At 38.2% G+C, this 19,803-nt stretch overlaps 1 protein-coding gene and 1 gene segment (V, D, J or C); one reads left to right on the forward strand and one right to left on the reverse strand.

Annotated features, from left to right (window-relative positions):
• Positions 1 to 19,803, reverse strand: part of LOC148647025 (Ig kappa chain V-III region MOPC 63-like) — a 482,291-nt gene that overhangs the window by 262,603 nt on the left and 199,885 nt on the right.
• LOC148647034 (protein N-terminal asparagine amidohydrolase-like) lies at positions 611 to 17,758 on the forward strand. Of its 8 annotated transcripts, none has more exons than XM_088608688.1 (11): positions 611 to 811; positions 1,724 to 1,754; positions 2,776 to 2,841; positions 3,675 to 3,777; positions 5,005 to 5,058; positions 7,559 to 7,635; positions 8,126 to 8,179; positions 8,259 to 8,312; positions 10,416 to 10,519; positions 12,033 to 12,152; positions 13,244 to 17,758. In XM_088608688.1, exons 1-11 carry the CDS (start codon positions 728 to 730, stop codon positions 13,427 to 13,429), a joined length of 933 nt encoding a protein of 310 aa, XP_088464814.1. In that variant the 5' UTR covers positions 611 to 727; the 3' UTR covers positions 13,430 to 17,758. The 8 variants fall into 8 exon arrangements, with proteins under 8 accessions (XP_088464814.1, XP_088464816.1, XP_088464810.1 ...); XM_088608684.1 differs by having other exon boundaries at positions 613 to 811; positions 1,652 to 1,754; XM_088608686.1 differs by lacking the exon at positions 8,126 to 8,179 and having other exon boundaries at positions 613 to 811; positions 1,652 to 1,754.

Consider the following 19,803-nt stretch of genomic DNA (forward strand, 5'->3'; position numbering starts at 1 on the left):
TCTGAGTCTCCTTCCTGTTTCTCCAATGTAGATGGCTGGGCATTTACTGCAAGAGATACAGTAAATAAGGTTGCTGGAGGTACAAGATGCCATCTGGGTGATGCGGAATTGTCCTGAGGGGCCTTGAATGAGTGTGGTGTTAGATGTGTACTTGCAGGTAATACAGCAAGCTCTTTGCTAGGGAAAGTGCCTGGTGTGGATGGTTGCTGAGGGCAGTCAAAGGAGCTGTGAACAAGAAGGTTACGCATATTAGGTGATCGGCGATATGAGATAATGGGGTGGTCAGAAAAGAAGGCCCCAATGGAGGGATTATCCTGTAGGATGGAAAAGTTGTCGTTAATAGTCCTGGGGATAGGAAGTGTGTTGGGGTAGTAGGGAAGCACCAAAGGAATGTAGTTGTTACGGTGGGAGTTCCTGAATGTAAATATATGTTTATAAAAACATTAAAACACTTATTTTATGTAGTGCAGCTAAAGAGAAACAAAATCAGAACTAGAAATGACTAGTTGGTCTTTGGGTGTGCTGAAATGTGTAGTTAATTGCACAACTACCTAACAAGGAAGTAAAAAAACAAGTAAACAAACTTAAATAATACACCAGCATGGATTAAACAAGTCAGCAGGTCAGCAGGTCATATCCTCCTGTATAAAAATGAAGAATTGTGTTCCTAGTCACCACATAATCAAAGATCACTGTTTTACTTACAGTAACAGTCCAAATCAGCACCATGCCCCTGTGTGTGAAACACAAGTTGGTTGAGGACTTTGAAACTATTAAAGAATTCTGGGCAAAATATGGAGAAGATTTACAGGTAATGTACAATGCTTTTTTATATATCTTGCAAAAAATAAATTCTCGCAACATAAAAGTAAAATAAAACATGCATATTGGAACCTTTTACTGCATCCATGGCATTGTATTGGAAGAAATGTAAAACATTTTACTTTCTGTTGAAGCTCTGGATTTTAATATATGTACTATTTTTGTTTTCCATGCTAGAATATATTACCATTTATATATTTTTCATAAATAATCAAATGCTTAATAAGTGCATTTACACTCTTTTTCATCCAGTATACTACATTTTAAAATATGCTGGGTATTATACTATGTTCACATTAATGAGATTGTCACCCAATCAGTGGTTCCAATCAATATTTAAGCATAGCCTTAAAAGACGTATTGGACAATTTGTGCTATAAATTATATACATACAGTATAAGGGTTTCATTTGTGTAATTTAATTTGATGACAGAGTATCTGCTTTAAAAACTGACTGCTGACAGAGTGAATTTTGAAATGACTGTACAGTATGTTTTGTATTTAATAGATAAACCATATAGTTCCATCAGTCACAGTATGGATAAGTGTGAGGCATGCATGAAGCACAACTACAAAACAGTGCTGCCAATGCAGACTATTATGTATCGAATTAATCTGTTTGAAGTGTAATTCATGTAAAGAAACAGGTTAAGAAAGACTTTCTGCTGTCTGCTGTTTTCCAGCAGTTTGGAAAGTTTGGCATTTGGGGAGTGATTCACAAAACTTTGAAACTGTCTCAAACTGTCTCTGGGTATTTTAAAAATCATTCAAAATCCTTTTATACAAAATTTGAATTTTCCATGCAGTGACAGAATAATTTTGTGTGCAGCCTGAAGCTGAAAAATTCAAGCAGAAACCTGAAGTTATTGAGCAACCAGATTATCTGCTTTATGTTTCTCAGAGAGAATATGCAACAATTGACCTTTGTAAAGGTAGGATCCTGAAATGTATTTTATATTAAAAAAAAACGTTTTTTACATATAAGTTTACATTCCATGAATCTGCAATTTGTGAGAAAGAGGTAGACTTTGTTGCTGTGATTTATATTGTTACTTAGGTGTTCTTAATTGCACCACTTCTGTTGAGTTATGTTGAGAGATGGTGCTCCAGCCGTTATGCTTTGTAAGAGATTACAAAACATTTGTTTATTGTCTTTTATGAAAAAGTGTCAGAATCATCATTTACAGTCAAAACAGGAGGATTTTATGAGGGCTTAAGCATAAGAAATAAAGTAGAACAAAAACACAAGAACAACTAAAGTTAGATGATCATAAAGGAAAGAAAATACATATTGTATAGCCCCATTGCAGGAGAAGTGACTAGAGATGATTTGGCAGTTTAAGATGGTCTGAAAGAGTTGGAAAAAATTGAGATGGGGAAAGAAAGGGAGGAGAGAGGGGGTGGTGCTGGGGAGTATTTTATATCCATTGATGAATGTCATTTAAAAGCAGATGACAAGACGTGAAATCACTTACCACTTACAATTTACTCAAAGCTTTAATTTTATGAATAACTTCAAATACATGAGTAGTGACCTGTGCTGTGGACTGATATGGTAGCTTGGTCATATTTTGGAATAATAGCTTTTTTTTATAAAGTGGACATTTTGTTACATTAAAAGATTTAATGCCAACCTTGAAATATGACCCCAAAGTACAACTGAACCATCTAGGAATGTTCGTTTCTATGCTGAGTCAACAGCATATATCAGGTTCTTTAAAGACAATTTAATAATATTATAGGAGACAGGAAGTGTTAACAAAACTAAAACAAACAGCTATTTTTCATGTTTATATCCATCTTGAATGGATTACAAATAGTGCTAATCATTGTTTTACTATAAGGTATATACTATAGTTTAGAAAAGCACATAACAAATACAGGGAGAAAAGAAGCCAAACAAAGACTGAGGGGCAAAGAACATTTTGTGATATTTTTTTCAAACTTCTACAGGACCTGTGACTAGAATTGGAAGTGATGAGGCAACCACCTGCCACATTATTGTCCTCCATTGCCCAGGTTAGTTACTGCTTAACTGGAGCAGACAAGTAAAAGTAGCAAGACATTATTTTTAAAAAGGAATCTACAAGAATGTGAAAGCAATGCATTAACATGTCCTATATTTTCTGAAAATACTTAATAATTTAGTGTTTTTCTTAATTCTTTCATTGCTTTACATTCTGACATTTGGCTAATTAAGCCTGCTATGTAGTTAGTACCTAAGTAGTCCAAGAATCTAATTAGTCATTTCTTGAAAGCAGGGACCCTTTGTTATACAAAGAGTTTATACTAAAGGTAAGAATGAGATCAATTAGCTACAGTACTTGCAACTTAACAGGAGATGAATGGTCTCCTTTGATTTATATCCTTTTTTAATGTCCTTAGATTTTTTAATTTCTTGCTCAAATTCACTTTATTATACACAAGCAAGAATTTGTTATCTTATACAAAAAATAGATATGTTGCTTCACCACCAAGCCGAACTCTCTACAGAAAAAACAGTTCAGAAAATGTCTCACATATGTAGTAGTGTTCTTGTTCATTTAGTCAGGAGCCACCTTTATCATCTGCACACCATTGTGCATATTTTACTTATATAAGTTTTCCTATCGAAACTTTTCCAACATATTTTTCTGCTTTACAGGTAATTGTTCAGCAGTGCTATATCTCACACAACCCAACTTCATATGTGTAAAAAACAAAACATATTTGGCATTAAGCTGTATAATTTGCTTGAAGAGCTCACAGCCTTCTATCCCTCTGATAGATAAAATAATATAATAGTTGTATTAAACCTGGACATTTCACACTGCCAATATTTAGTACTAGCTTACTGCTCTGCTCTTTTTCAGGCACTGGCAAGGTCAGCTTGGCTCACATTGATGGCTCTAAAGTGGGTGTCGGAGTGAAATTTATGGTTGAAGAGATGAAAAAACAATGCAAGGATTTCTCACAGTATGTCATTATAAATAACAATCCTTATAATAGTCCTACATGTCGGTATTCTAAAACGAAACAGTAACTGTAGCTAAGGAATATCATACATGCAGAAAGTACATTTCCTTGCACATTTCTGGTGATGGCAATCATACTCTGGATCTTGCTTAGTTAGAGAGATCTGATGAAAGTATCCATCCATCAATGTAGTAGTCATGATACAACCTGGACAGGACACCAGTCCATCACAGAGTACACAAACACAGACACACACACTCACAGCAGGAGGAAACCCACACAAACACAGGGAGAGCGTACAAACTCACACAGATAGTACTAAAGGAATGTTATAAATTTTATAAAAGCTCTTCTTTCACTGTGTGACTGTACAGTAAAGCCGGGACTCTACCGGTTTGTGTTCCAGGTGTAGGTCTGTGCAGTAAAGCCAGAACTGTACTGGTTTGAGCAGTATCCAGATGGGGGGGTTAACTAGCCCTGTGGGAAAACTACTAATAGGTTGGTGTGAAGTTACTCTAAAAAATTGTAAGAAATGTTTGATTTTACAATTAAAGAATATGCCAGAAGCTGAAATGAGAGCCTTGCGTGAACTAATAGATTTAAACTAGGAGACCCCTTTGTAGCCTCCTTAAATTTATCTCAGGATTTAAATAAAAGAGAAGTAATCTTACAGTGTACAGTAAATGGTGTCCAGGTTCCCCTATTGGGGGACACAGGAGCAAATTTGTCCTGTTTATCGACTAAAACAGCAAAAAGTTATGGTGAAAAGTTTTTACACGTGGCAGGAGGCTACAGGAGTAGGGGGGCAAGGGTTGTTTAAAGGAGATGCAAGCTGTCACAATATGCTTGGGGAAAGATATACAGTTTCAACTACAGATGTGGGTGGGGGACACACCAGATTTATTGGGCTGGAATGCACTTGAGCATTTATAAGGAATTACTGTATGAGACTGCATTTATGTGAACTACCTCAATAGAGCTCTGAGGTATTGTGATTGTTCTGCCTGATGAGGGAATCCATAAGGCTAGGCTACTCCAAGTATTAGATCTTCTGATGGGAAAAGATATATAACCAACTACATAATAAAGCGAGGGTGAATTCCTTCTCGGAACAAACTCGCCTGGTGACGAATTGGCTTAAGGAGGGTAGTGCAGTCTAAGGACAGAATTGCCTTGACCCCTGCAGCAGAAACCGTTTTTAATGATTTGAAACAAGCTTTCTTGCAGGCACTGGCCCTGGGCTGGATTCCCTCAGACGGATCATCTGTATGTAATCTGTAAGTAAGTAAAAGAAATGGGTTGTGAGCTGCTGTGCTGGCACAGGTGTAACGAACAGTTCTTTCCGGACCCTATGCGGACGACACAATCCGAAGAAGTGGGGAAACACTAGGAAAAAGTCATGCAGGAATACGGGGCTGAAAACAGGGGGGGCGTGTCCAAAGTGCGCGGATGCACGGGGGAGGTGTGGCCGAGGCAAACAATCCAAAAGTTATCCATAGAGGGAATCCAAAAACGCAAGAAAGTCAATAGCCAGGTGATCCATCCAAACAAGGAATTAAAAACAAGAACCAGGTCGGAACCGGCGGACAAGGAACAGGAACAGAGGTTAAAACCTTAACGGGATCAGGTGCTTCCAGGTCCCGGACTCACACGGTGCGGAAACCAGATGCAGAGCCAGGCTGAACGTCAGCGCCTGGCTTTTAAGGAAGGCTGGGAAAAGGGGTCAGGTGCACAGAATTAAGTCTGAAGTGAAAGGGCTGGAGCACCCTTAAGGAGGAGGGACTATAATCGTGACAACAGGAGCATGGAGGTAGGCATTGCCCGGTGGGTTATCATTCAGGACCCCTCAATGCGGTGGCCAAGGGTTCGTGTTTACATGTTGTGCATGCTACCTGCCTGGCTGTATAAACCTCTGTGATCGCCAAACACTTGATGACGGAGATAAGCCCTCAGTGGGGACTGCCCTGCCACTTGTATTATGAAAAAGTTACACACTTCACAGGGAAGGTGTTTCAGGCAGTGGCTGTGTTGTTCAGAGTGAGATGGGACCTACATTGCCCCCATCACCCTCAGCTTACAGGAACAGTGGAACTAAGGAACAGAACTCTGAAAGATCAACGAAACATCAGATTGAAGGAACTGCGTGGGTAGCTGCTCTGCCTGCAGTCTTGTGTAACCTGAGGGCTGGATCAAACAGAACTGTGTAACTGAGCCTGTTTGATATCATCACGGGCCAACCAACGAACCTTCCTGGATGGCCAAATTTGGATAATGGATAGTTGAATTTGCTATCTAATTCTCTATTGCAGTATTGTAGGCTGTTAATTGAAGTGGTGCATGGGGCTGGTGAACAGGTGCTGGACAGTTGGGGACCTCCAGTAGAGGGAAGACACAACCTGATACCTGGCGAGTGGGTGCGGGTAAAGAAGATATCCTGCCAGATGTTGCAACCCCGCTGAGGAGGGACCATATCAAGTACTACTGACTTCCAACTCTGCCATCTGAGTGACAGGATGAGATTGCTGGATCTACGCATCGCACTGCAACCGAGCCACTGCACCAGAGACTGAGTGAACAGAAATAATTATGTAACTGTTTCTGTGTCTGTCGGGGGGGGGCTGACAGTGTGCCTGTTAAGAGTAAGGAACGTTACACTAATAATGGGGAATTTGGAATAAATACCTTCTTGGTGTTGTCATATCTATCAGCCACAAATAATAATCAGCGCTCATGTTGGGTTTGTATTGCTATACAAGATGCTCATAGGAGTAATCCCTTTTGATAGAGGTGATTATTTAGGTTTATTGGTATGAGTAAATAGTTCTGCTTTTCGTCTGAGTGTACCTCAAATGTATTAGAATGGAATTAACCGTATGCTCCCCGCTATAATCATGGTTTTAGGCAATCTTCTATTAGGGTGATAAGCAGCTGTATGTACTGTAGTACTCATATTCCAGACAATTCTGCAAATATCACAATTACAATCCTGACGACTGGGAAGTGGGAAAAAGGCTGCAGTCTGTGTTAGGAGCCTGGCGAGGATCACTGAAATATTTTTTTTATGGTCTAATGCTACTAATTATTTTTATTTTATGTATTCACTGTCTTAAAGCTGTATGTACCAAAGTAACTAACTCTATTATAATTCAATATAATCATGAGGAGGACAAGAATCTCATTGTTTAGAACATAGTGGTGTGAAAACAAATATGTTCTGAAGGAGGGACTGAAGGAATGTTATAAATTTTATAAAAGCTAACAAACTGCTTGTCCTTTAACTTCCTAACTGCTTATAACCCTGGCAAGTGGAAACATACCACGGGGCATCTTTAGGTCAGTGGAAAAGTACAGCTCGTGTCTTAAATGTAGTAAAAAGTGAAGTCGAATGTCTTGTTTTGCGAATGTAAGCAATAACGAAAGTCCTGATAAGGAGACGTTCTCCGCTACCCAGGCTTGGTAATGATTCATTTTAGGGATTAGGTAATCTATGTCAAAAGTAGGAAGCTTGTCTGTTACTGTGTATAAAAAGCACTGAGCAACATCTTTTGGAGAGACTAGCTTTTGCAAGCATCTCTCCCCTGTGCAAACGAATAAACAGCTCTTCTTTCACCAACATCCGAATTCTGTCATTTTAATGTTTCTTCAGTACCCAGGTCTAGAACTGAACCCAAGACCCTAGCAATACAAGCCAGCAATGCTAACCACTGTGCCACCCTCTGATGAAACCATGCTTCAGAATTCTGCAGCTTGTCAGACTTTAAAGAAAGTGTATTTTTTACAGCAGCCTGGACCTCTACATGGCTGGGGGATTCATTGATGAGAGGGGGATTTCCCATGACAACACCATGAAACTGCTTCGTGAGTGAAACCTTGCTTAACATTTGTTACAGGCTGTTACAGTGTACTTCAAATTAGAATCTTATGGGATCATTATTTTTGATGTAAATTGTAAATTTTACTTTTGAATTGTTCCTATAAGTATAGCAAAACTACATTAAATCAAAGGTGCATGTTTTTTTCATTAAAACTGTGGTGGATTGCTTATCTTCATAGATTTATTTCATGATCCACACATCTCACAGATCTAAGGGAAGGATTAGTGGAGTGGATGGTTCAAAAGTGCACAAACAAAATCAAATAAAAATATCAAACCATGTGCTATTTGCATCATACAATGCAGACTTACAGAGGAGCCAAAGTCTACAGTATCTTGTTCGGCAATGCACACAGGCTGGGGTACAACCTGGACAGGACGCCAGTCCATCACAGGGCACACACAGACACACAGGGGCAAAATACACATTTTAAAATACTTAAGTATCTCCCTTTCTCACTTGTGTAACTGCAGGTGAATTTATGAAGCAAGACTGCCAAATTGAACTTCAGCTGGCCTGTGTGTCAGGTAATGCTGCAGACCCAGAAATTGGTCTCTCAGTCTGCCTAAAGGTGGTCCAAGCCTTATATTTCCCTTTTTTTTCTAGAGATGAATGATGTTGTCAGAGAGGGGAATCACTGGCCAGTGGTATCTGGTGTAGGTAAGACCAGAAAAGTATAAAAGCCATGAATACAGACTCAAAAGACATGCAGAATGATTGAAACCAATTATCAGTCAGCATTGAACTTGAGGAGAAACAGAAGAATTGAATGTGTCAAGAAGGATATGTAAAAACTGTGTAAATGTTAAAATGAACTGCACAATTACTTTCTAAATTCTTGAACAGTACGTATAAGGTAACATTACACTGTCAAACTCAGACTGGGACCAACTTTCATCCCAATGGCAACCTCAACAATTGCACGAGCTCACAACCAACTACTGAGCATGTGCACAATAGGCAGAGGAGCCTGTCAGTCAGATCTACATTTTTTATAACAAAGTAGGTCTTCATCAGTTTAACAAATTGCTTATTAAATTTATTTCATTTATTTTGCCAGTGCTCTCAGGATTCTCCACTTGCAGTTCACCGTTTGTTTGCCCAGTGTCATCCCATCTTCTAGCACTTCCAGCATTTTCCACAGTGGTAGCCTCATCCTTTTTAATGACATTCCTCTCTCAGTTTTACCTCAGTCCCTCTCGCTTAGTTTCAGGCAGTCTATTACTTCAGCCCTTTACACCACATTACCTGTCTGCCCACATTTTCTCTCTCTCTTTATTTTCAGAAGTACCCTAAATTCTCCACTTGGGCTTCACCCTGTCTGCAGCATTTCTTTCTTAACTAAAGCTGCAGCATGACACTGAGAATGAGTATCAGAGACTTGGGCCACTCTGTACACCAGTGCAGCTTTTGTATGTAGAACACCTGAAAATTGAAAGACAAGATTGTCTTCAGTTTTGATGTGATTTCAGCCACTGAAGGAGAAGCTGTTATATAAGAATTGAGTGAAAGATCTCAGCAAATCACTTCATATTTGCTCCAGATTGTATCCAGGTTTTCTTGGCACATTAAAATGTCATGGAGAGGGTAAGACTTTATTCAGAAATTTATTTTTGCTTTGAAGCCAAAGTATGCCACCAAGCAATTATAGTGGGTGCCAGGAACCTTTTCCTCCCTGCAACAGGTTATTTTAATCTCTCAGAACTACCAATATATCCACAGACCAAACAGTTATCATTTAAAATATCATATTTTATTACAGTATTCTGATCTTCCCATCACATAAACATAACACAGCCTTCCTATAACTACACACCCAATGCACAGAACATATGATATGACTCACTCATAGAGTAGTCAAGAGTTTCAGTTGCCAGAACAAATGTCCCACATGATCAGTCTGGCACTGCTTCTCTCCCGAACCTGCCTGTGTCTCTTTAAGCCTCAGTGAAGAAACAATGAAATTGCAGGCATTCGTCTCATTCCCAGGCATTCTGATCAATGTGCTCCTGATTTCCCCCTTCCAGCTTCTTTGTCTCTATGACCACTTTTGGGTAAAGGTTTAAGGAAAATGATGTTTTGGGTTTTCCTCCACTGCTCAATAACCCTAGTCTCTAAATCAAGTTCTCTCCTAGGTCCAAACAACTGCTATCCCTCTTGCCTTCACCAAAAGTCCTTAAGTTCTCTGAATGGGGCTATTTAAAGTCCACCTAAATAGGTTAATGTTTCATCCCCAGAGGACGTGGAAGTGCCCCTGTGATGTCTTGGGTGGAGGCAGAGCTAACTGCTCAGGGCTCATTGAGGAACTGGCTGAGCTAGATGGGTGAATTTGCACCCTGTTCCAGGTCACAGGCACAGTCAAAGCTGCCTTGAAACCCCACCTGCCCCTCCAAACGGTGTGGTAATTACCTGACATCTGTGCTAAGTGGCCTTTTGGTCAGGGTAAGAAGTTCAGAGACCAAGGCATTGGATTAACACTTGGGTGACACTGCCCATTCAATCAGCCCCAGACACCTTTTGTCCTACACCCATTATTTTTCACTCTGTGACAACAATGTGGCAGAAGAACTAAACCAAGGGGACAATTTAAGCAATTAAGGTCACACAGTGTGAAAATGACTCAATAACAAGGATAAAAAAAAAACAGTTTACATCTTACCTTACCTGTAGGCATCTCACATCTGCCTACAAGAAAGAATTGCAGCTCTCATCACCAATCGATTCAAATAGTTTGTTTTTCCTTTACATTCATCCTCTTTCTAGGAGTGAAGATGGATGGTAACTCTTTTCACATCTATCGAGCTACATTTCCTGAAAAGGTTCCTGATATCACTCTGAGAGGAGCAAGACTGACAGTCGATATGATGGTATAAAAATCCGCATTGTAGTGCCGTCTGGATAATCTCTGAAGCTGCTCAATAAGAAACAGTAACATTTCGCAACCCCCACACATTCTGAAACACAGAATCGCAATGCATGTAGAAAAGCACTGTGTTTTAAAATCCCGGAGGATATTGTGGACGTGTAGTACAGTGGGTCATGTCGACCACAGGTTACTACAAATTATTAATTCAGTCAATATCCTTAAAGGGAAGTGTCAGTATTCTCAGAATACCCTTTTTTATAGCCTGATGACTTATCATTTGTTTCCATTAGAGTGTGACATTGGTGTTTATTTTATTTCAAAGTCACTGTGCACTGAAATTCAAAGAGGATTTAAAATGATCTTGGAGGAAATTACAGATATTAATTGTGGTATTATTTTCCAAAATAATGAAATAGCAGGTTTTGCATGAAAAATACCTGCATAGATTATGGTATAGTGGGAAGTATCTTCTCCATCTTCTTTTGCCTGCAATGACTGCTCAGAAATAGGAAACAAAATTGATTTGAAGATCTGAATTGACAGGTTGGACACGGATAGACACGGATAGTGAAAAATTGGTTGATTTTGAAATCTAAATTAAAACATATTTTAGAACTGGAAAGCTATTTTGCCATCAGAATGCGTGTTTTGTGTGATTGGCTTTGATTTACAGTCTGGATCCCAACTATGATTCACCAGTCATAATGCACAGGCATTGTCTTAAGCTGCTCAAAGCTATATCTTACACTGGTCAGCAGCCTGTATCATCGAACAGTCTTTGTGCTCTAACTCTGATTTTAAAAGTTTGTATTGTTAATGTGTGGTATTATATTTGTATGAATAGAAGTCTGGACAATGTTGGGGCACTTTAGAAACTATTGGGGCAGTTAATAACTAAAACTTTGTTTTCCAAAAACCTTTGCAGAAATTGTTTTAGTAACATTATACTGTTCTTAAATGCAATGAGTACGGAGAGTTCATAGATTTATTTCTGTGGATCAAACATCGTTTAAGAAAGAGAGCACCATTTATATTTATTTTTTGCTCATTTGAGGCTTACTTCCTAAATATCACCTAAAGCCTATTGGTAACATATTGGTAACCTATTGGTAACATACATGGTAATATGTATGTGTAGAAAAAGGCTTTAATGTTTTAAGTTAAAAGTTCTTTGGTATAAAAAATGCACATCTATATATATATTTATTTTAGGTGAAACTGTTATTCATATTCATCAGCAAAATTATATAATACATTTGAAGAGATTTGTATTCATATTGATTGAACATGTATTTATAGAGGTTTTGTTTTGTATAATATCTTGATAAAATATACTGTAAAATATAATGATTTAAGTAGCTACAATAAAGACGATTTCATCGGAATCAGGAGAAATCATCAGTCTTTTACAGTAGTATAATGGTGTTGACAGAAAGGCTTGTACCAGTGCTTTGCATTTACTTGTAGTTGCAGAAGAATACGTTGGAATATTTCTTTTTATGTTTATTCTGTAGATGCGTAGAGTGTACGACACTGAGACGGACAGGCTGATAGTTGGACCTTACAACTTCTATGAACATATGTTGAAGACTGACGATGACAGCCGTGATTTGACAGATGGGGAGATAAGAAGGGTAAATTTGATCTGTTAATATCTGTTAATATATAAAGCCAAGACTGACATCTAGATTTGATTTTTGCATGTGTCCTCACACACTTTTAATCTTTGTTATCCATACATGAAATAAACCCAGAAATTCTATTTCTGTGTATGTGTGACAATAGAAATGTGGTTTAAACACAATAAGGTATTCATTTTTTATCTTTGATTACAAGTATCCCTTCTGAACATATTAAAGAAGGTATAAGTATTATCCTTATTTTGTTCTACAACAATGACTTCAATAACAATAATTCTTAAATATCAACGTAGTAAGGAACAGCTTCACAGAAATAGGTCCACTTTGGTAGTGTGAACAAATATTATACAGTACATTTCACTTGGGAAATTTAGAGTTTCACAAAAATATTCACAAAAGGGATCTCAATGTTTATTAAGATGCCTCTATTAAGGACTATATAGGAATGAATTAAAAATAAATTATAGCATAAGGAGTGGACTTTATACTCAGGCACATTATGATTAAGTCTTACAATGCAGTAATCCGACTTTACTTAAAGTAATGGAAATAGTTCATAGAAAGATTACTGATCTCCAGGGTCTGCTTTCCTGTCATATAAAGACAGATAAAGGAGTTGAATATCTTTAAGTTTTTGATGTAATACCAGTTTTGTCAATAATTCGCATTCACCTACAGAGCTCTAAAATCACTCTTTTTTTAACTTCCAGCTCACCAGACGTTCACCCATATTCTTAATAACCCCTCTAAGGAGTTAACAGCTAGCAAAATAGCAGAAAAGGCTTGAGTATAAAAGGAAAACAATGGGTTTCTTTAATCACATGAACTACATGTGATTTGACTGATTAGATGTGTGGATAATTGATTTGAGCCTGGGATTGTCTACAAAATAAGCAAGTAGGGCTCTGCAGCTACAGAAAGGTGTCAGTAATATCATTTGCCTAGCAATTATTTATTTAGGAATTGACAATTTAAAAGCTAAGTGCCACTTGACATATAAATACAACCATAATATGACAACAATTCGAATATTTTGATATAATATAATTTACATGATATCCATTATGTTTTCATATTTTCTGCAGGGTTTTTCAACCTCACCTCTTGTTGAAAGGCCAGAATTCGTCCAAATGATAAAGGACCACTACAAGTATCTTGCAGACCACTTGAAACTACAAATAACACCCAGTCTTCCTATTGGATACGTAATGAACCATGGAAAATGGATTCCATGCACTAACACATATAACTATAACTATAACACATTATAACACATTATAAAAGAAAGTTAGTGACACGACTGCATTTACTTCCCAAGTCCCTCAACTAAAAGAATGTTACTAAAATTCAAAGAGCGATGGGTCAGTCCACTTAATGTTATTGATCGCAAAAAATAAAAAAGAATGTTGATTTCTTTCCTGCTACATTTACAATAATAAAAATTTTGAAAATAACTTGTTTTAATTACGAAAAACTAATTGATGGTTTCTTGATAATGTATGCTTATCGACGGTTACAACTTATAGTGAAGGGACTGAATAAATCTAATAGGCCATATACTACAGTCATTAATATTGATTTTACAGCTGATGTTGATTTGCTGATTGATTACTGTTGATTGTCTTAGTATTGCTCACTCTTGTTCATGTCTGTATAATCTTGTATCATTCTGGTCTAAGTCTCAAGATACAGTATACGAAGCTGAAATCCCACATTCCCCACAAGAACATGTGTGTCAAGATGTCAAGAAAGAGATAACACAGCCTTGATTGAAGAGTTCAGAGGGTGGTGGACCAGAAGATGTTGTACAGCAGCTAAGGGTTGGAAGAGATTTCATTAAAAACCACCTGTTCAAGAGGACACGAAAGTCATCATCTCTGAGTCCCAGGATTGCTGTGGTGACTTCCTTAATTCGTCATAAGTTCCTGTGATGAAGATGAGTAAGACTAGAAGGGGAGTATTATGGGGTTTAATCTGTGATGGAAATAAATTCACTACATCGCTGTCTCCAGACTTTCCTGGCTGCTTGCCTCCAACCCTGACAAACTGGTGTCAGAGTGGAATTCAAACCCATGCCTCCACTTCATCCTTCAGACAATAATACACAGGATATAGTTAAGTTGGCCCCAGTGGTAGCTACTGCACAAGCAAAGGTGCCCCCTGAATATGCTCCATTATGTTAACACCCTTTCAGAATCTGTTGGGGTGGGAGTACATCTTACAGGCCCTATGCCCTATACAGATGTACCTGTATCAAATTTATAGGAGGGAGATTAGGATGGGCAGTACCATGCAGGGCAGCAGGACAGTGCAGATGGAGCACCCTGAGAGAACCCAACTGCATACAGCATATAACTGTAACGAACAGTTCTTTCCGGGCCCTATGCGGACGACACAATCCAAAGTAGTGAGGAAACACTGGGGAAAAAGGTCATGCAGGAATACGGGGATGAAAAGGGGGGGGCGTGTCCAAAGTGCGCTGGTGCACTGGGGAGGTGTGGCCGAGGCAAACAATCCAAAGGTAATCCAGACGGGGAATCCAAAAACACAAGCATAAGTCCATGGCCAGGCGATCCATCCAGGAGATTAAAACCAGGAACTGAGTGGGAACAGGCAGGGGGAACAGGAACAAGAACAGAGACTTAAAAATATGACGGAGCCAGACTCATCAGGACACAGGCTCGCACGATATGGAAATCAGATGCAGAGCCACGATTGGCGACTGCATTTGGAGTTTAAAGGGAAACAGGAAGGAGACTGGAACAAGGGGCAGGTGCGGGGAATAGGGCAAACAAGGAAGAGCCGGAGTGCCCTTAAAGAGGAGGGACTATAATCGTGACAACTACAATGCCACAGGAAATGAACCCAGGGCCCTGGTGCTGCAAGACAGCAATGCTAACCACTGTGCCATCCTTTAAAAACCTTTATGCAAGTACTTTTCTTCATGTAATACATGTTAACAATCAACATTTGGCATTTTTTTAAAGATTGTAGTACACTATTTTAGAATTATCTGAGAAATTGTCTAAGAGAGCAGTTCAAGTGGGTAGCTGCATCAGCATGCATAAGCTGCAAAGGAACAAGTACTGTAATAGGTTTATTCTATGCTGAAAAGAAAAGAAAGAGAACACAACATTTCGGCTGCAGAGCCTTCTTCGGGTAGGGCAGTCAGCAAAGATAATATAGTATGGGAAAACAAAAGCCAGGAGAGAGAAGGAGGCGGGAGCAGGGGAGAGGCAGAGGGGTCAATCAAGTGGTGCGAGGTCGAGAGACATGAGGAGAGGTGTAAAATGAAACCTACAAATGAATAGAGAGAATTAGAAGAAAACAAGTCTGTTGTTGAGAGAAGGTGGAAGGTGTAAACCCAGTTTCAGGATAATTTTAGTTTCTCATGTCTTTCTGCTATAGTACTTAAGAACCCTACTTTGAGAATGCAGACGGAGAGATCAGTGTGATCATGGTCATCAGAGGTGAAATGAGAAACTATGGGCTTGGATACATATTTGAGATATGATACATATGAGATGATAAGGCGGTCAGGAAAGAGTTCCCCAATGGAGGGATCATCCTGTAGGATAGGAAAGTTGTTGTTAACTGGTCCTGGGGATAGATAGTGTGTTAGGATGGTAGGGAAGCACCAAAGATGGTCTGAGGGCCGTTTTTGGCTCAGGTGAGGGCCCTGTCAATAACACGGGTGGGGTATCCTCTGTCGATGAAAAAAGAGTGAATTTTGAGTGCTTGGTTCTGGAAATTTATGTCATCACTGCAGAATCATCGTAGCTGAAGGAACTCTGAAAAAGGGAAAGAGTTTGAGTATGTTTGGGGTGAAATGAGCTGTACAGAAGATAACACCATTTACTGTGAAATCGTGTCAGTGTTTTTATTTTTTATACAGAACCTTTTTACTGAACTGTGCTTTTCTATGACTTTATCTCAAAGTTGCTTTGAGAGCTCCTTCAGGATTGATTTCTTAACTAAATGTCAGACTGAAGGACCTCATAGTGACAAAAGTATTTATTCTGAAATAATGTGAATCACGTTTTTGCACATAGAGGACACTTAACTAATTGTGTAGCTTGTTAAAATAGTTGTGTGTACTTAAATTCATTTAGGTTTGGAACAACAAAATTTGAATTCTTGGCATCCAGTCCACTTTCATATTAATTATCTATTAACTTTTGTTTTTTTTTGCCTTTGAATGTGAGGATTAGGTTGTGTAAATTCCAAATATTAATTGCTACGTCAGCAGCACAGTAGCACACTGTTTAGGATTGCTGTCTCACAACACTGCGGCCCTGGGGTGCTATATGTGTGGACTATATATTTTCCCACTTTGTTCATGTGCTCTGGTTTCCTCAAGCAGTCTGAAAACATGCTGGGAGGTAAATTGGTTTCTGGGAAAATTGGCCATGATAGATAGATTGGTGAACCATCCAGGGTGTATCCTACCTTGCACCTCTTCCTTGCCACCCAATGACCCCGTACTGGATAAAGTGGATGTATGGATTACATACATTTAAAGCAGCAAAACAAATCTTAAACAGAGCACTCAGGAGACTGCACCCTTCTCCGATTCACACTATACTGACTGGGAATGCTCATATGCTCAGTAATGTGTCCGAATAGAAAAGTATGAAACTTCATTGTTGAAAATGTCTCAGTTTTTAAAAATGCAGTGGAATATTGTAAAATGGCTAAAATTTTCTCTATTACTGTCTTCATTAATTTACTGCATTTTGGTGCATCTTATAGGACTAAAAAATGAAAATGATAAATACTGTGTTAAATAACAAATGTTACTGAATTATGTTTTTAATACGTTAGTAGATTTAAGATACGATCTAAAGGTAAAAGGTAATGAAAACTGTTTTAGAGAAAAAATAATCAAAAAATGACTTTTCATTGAATTTGATATTAAACATTGAATAAAGAAAATTGTTTTTGTACACTGAAAACTGTTATAAATTCAAACCTGCAGTGCAAAGACAGTTCCAGAAGAGGTGCACAGATTTCTCTTTGATACAGGACTGAGGAATCTGTATGGTCCAGCTCCAGACATGAAGTTAAGATCCATTATTTTACATAGTTTTAAACTTTACTCTTTACAGTCCTCATAATCTTTCTTTTCAGTCCGCACGCCTTTCTTTGTTCAGTTTCCATTCTGTAGTCTTAGTAACCCAGATCTTTGTGAAGGGAAATTCACTTCAGCTGAAGTTACTCAGCAGAGCCACGAGGTCCCACAGCTCCAACAGTCCTCAAAGTTCCTCAATACCAGAAAGAAGTCACTGGATAGATTGCGTGCCTGGGCTGTTTAAGCAGGTGAAACCTGTTCTGCTTGTTTCTGTTCTGACAGACAGTCAAAGGCATCATCCAAGGGTAGCAAGATCAAAACAAAACTGGACCAATCACAATTTGTACAGTTTCAAAGCCAATCTGTTTGAAACCATTGATGCAAAATAACAAAAATTAGGAACAGTTAGATTTCTCATCAGTGTTGAACAACGAAATCATGAAATATTAGTACTAATTTTATATGAGTATAAAGTGCTTTTAAGTGTTGAAATGTGTAGCGGAAAAATAAATGTCTGGTCTGTGTCTAACCCTAGCGTCTTTCTTCCTCTGCCTTACAGTGGTGTGTCTGTTCAACTTAGGTTAAAAATGACAGAACAAGGTTCAGGGTTCAAAACAAACAAAGCAGGTGTGGTGGCACCTCAAAACATAAAGAAAAACCAACAACTTTTAAAATCCAATTTAATATTTAATTCAATTCAAGTTGTATTATCTCCTTGGGGAAAAAGGGCGACAGCTGAATAGGTAAAAGCTAGGATGGTGTATTGGGTGAGATACAAAAAGCATTGTGGTGTAAGAGAAGGAGACTTCTGTGTGTTTGATTAATAGTTATCAGTAAATGACTATTGGCAAATACTATGAGAAACTATTCATATTGACCTGGACTGTGAATGACCTTTTTCTGGCTTTAAATACACTTTAGATTCAGCACACTGAAATAACTTTGCTATTTAATTTTGTTTTACGAAAAATCTGACAGAAATTTTGACTTGGCGAAGAAGTCAAGACCCTGTGTGGAACTAACGCTGTGTGACACAAACCCTGTGTGAGAATAATCCTGAGTGGCATTTATACTTTGAGGATTTGAAACCAGTAAACCAGTAACAACTACCGGTGTTATAGGGAAAGACTTCATTGAAGAAGTTACTTAGCAGCTTACACAGGAGCAAGGCTTTTGTTTATTTTGGTTTGTGGTGTTTTGTTTGACTGCTCCACACTGTACAGTATTATAATGAAGAGCCCTGGGTTTTGATCCTTACAGTTTTGTCTGGATCAGTCTGTTTTCCTATACCTGCCTTCCTTAGACAATTCCACCTCACCCTATGGAGCATCAAAACATAGAATTATTATTGTTGGTGTGCTAACACATGTTTTGATGTAGTATTAAAACAAATTCTATTTAGAATTTGTTTGTGAAACTTCTTGTTATTGTTTTTACTCTTAACTGCCTTCCAAGCATTGTCAAAATGTACTGTTTCAAATTCTAATTGTTTCAGTAAATTAAAATCCCTCATATCACTACATCATTCATATCCATCTTGTGAGGAAGGGTAAGATTAAAACAGAGTCAATCATTTGTTCTAGCTATAATTTGAATAATTATATCAGTTGTCAGATATTTAAAATTCATGTCCAGGTAAACCTGATTTGCTAATACAATGTCTACATTGTATTACAAAGCACTAACATTTTAAGGAAGGGCTGGGTGAGGCACAGTGGTTAGCACTGCTAACTTGGGGCCCTGTTATAGTGGCAATGCATACTATTGCACATAGAATTTAGTTTTATTAAATACTAGATGACGGACCCGGCATTGCCCAAGTTAAAATAGGGAGGCTGTAAACATGAAGACTGAGTATTTTATCATTGCTTAAAGATTTGTATTACATAAATATTTACTCATGGAAAGCTTCTTTATACACAACATTTTTGGTTTTGCCTTCTGAAGCAAAGACATGAAGTTATTTTTCACTTCTTACACGTGAGCATCCAACATAAAGTTGTCCATGTGAGAAGCATGATGATTCAAGCCCACATTTTTGAGTCATTCACCCTGCGCTTTGTTGATAGACATAGCAAAACTGAGTCTAATGGGGAATTGAAGACGTTTGAACCTGAATGGCAGATCAGATGGAATGATTGAAAATTCTTGGAATGAACACATCTTCTCCCTTGAACGTTCCAGAGAGTATTGATGCTTCAAGCACATATGGGTGAAGCTTTTTGATCACTAATCGAGTTCCATTGCATAGTTTAAGGGGGTCCAAATATCGTGAAAGAATGACAGGACATCCAATTTTGAGAGATAAATTGTGAGGTGGAACACCAGGTAGATGCAAGATGTTCAAAAACTCTACAGGGTATTGGACAACATCATCAGTGTTAAAAACAGTACCAACATTTTTGAAAACGTTTGCTTCACCAGACATTTTTTTTCATTTATGTCATCCACTGCATCATTTTTTGGTGCTAGTATTGCTCTTTCAATGAGCCAATTGGTGTTCTCGTAGTTGGCAGCCAAATTTGGGAAAACAACACTTTCTAATGCTTCTTTGGAAGAATCAGTGACATGCTT

Source organism: Lepisosteus platostomus, chromosome 16 (assembly GCF_059453375.1).
Source record: "Lepisosteus platostomus isolate fLepPlt1 chromosome 16, fLepPlt1.hap1, whole genome shotgun sequence".
NCBI classification, from domain to species: Eukaryota; Metazoa; Chordata; class Actinopteri; order Semionotiformes; family Lepisosteidae; genus Lepisosteus; species Lepisosteus platostomus.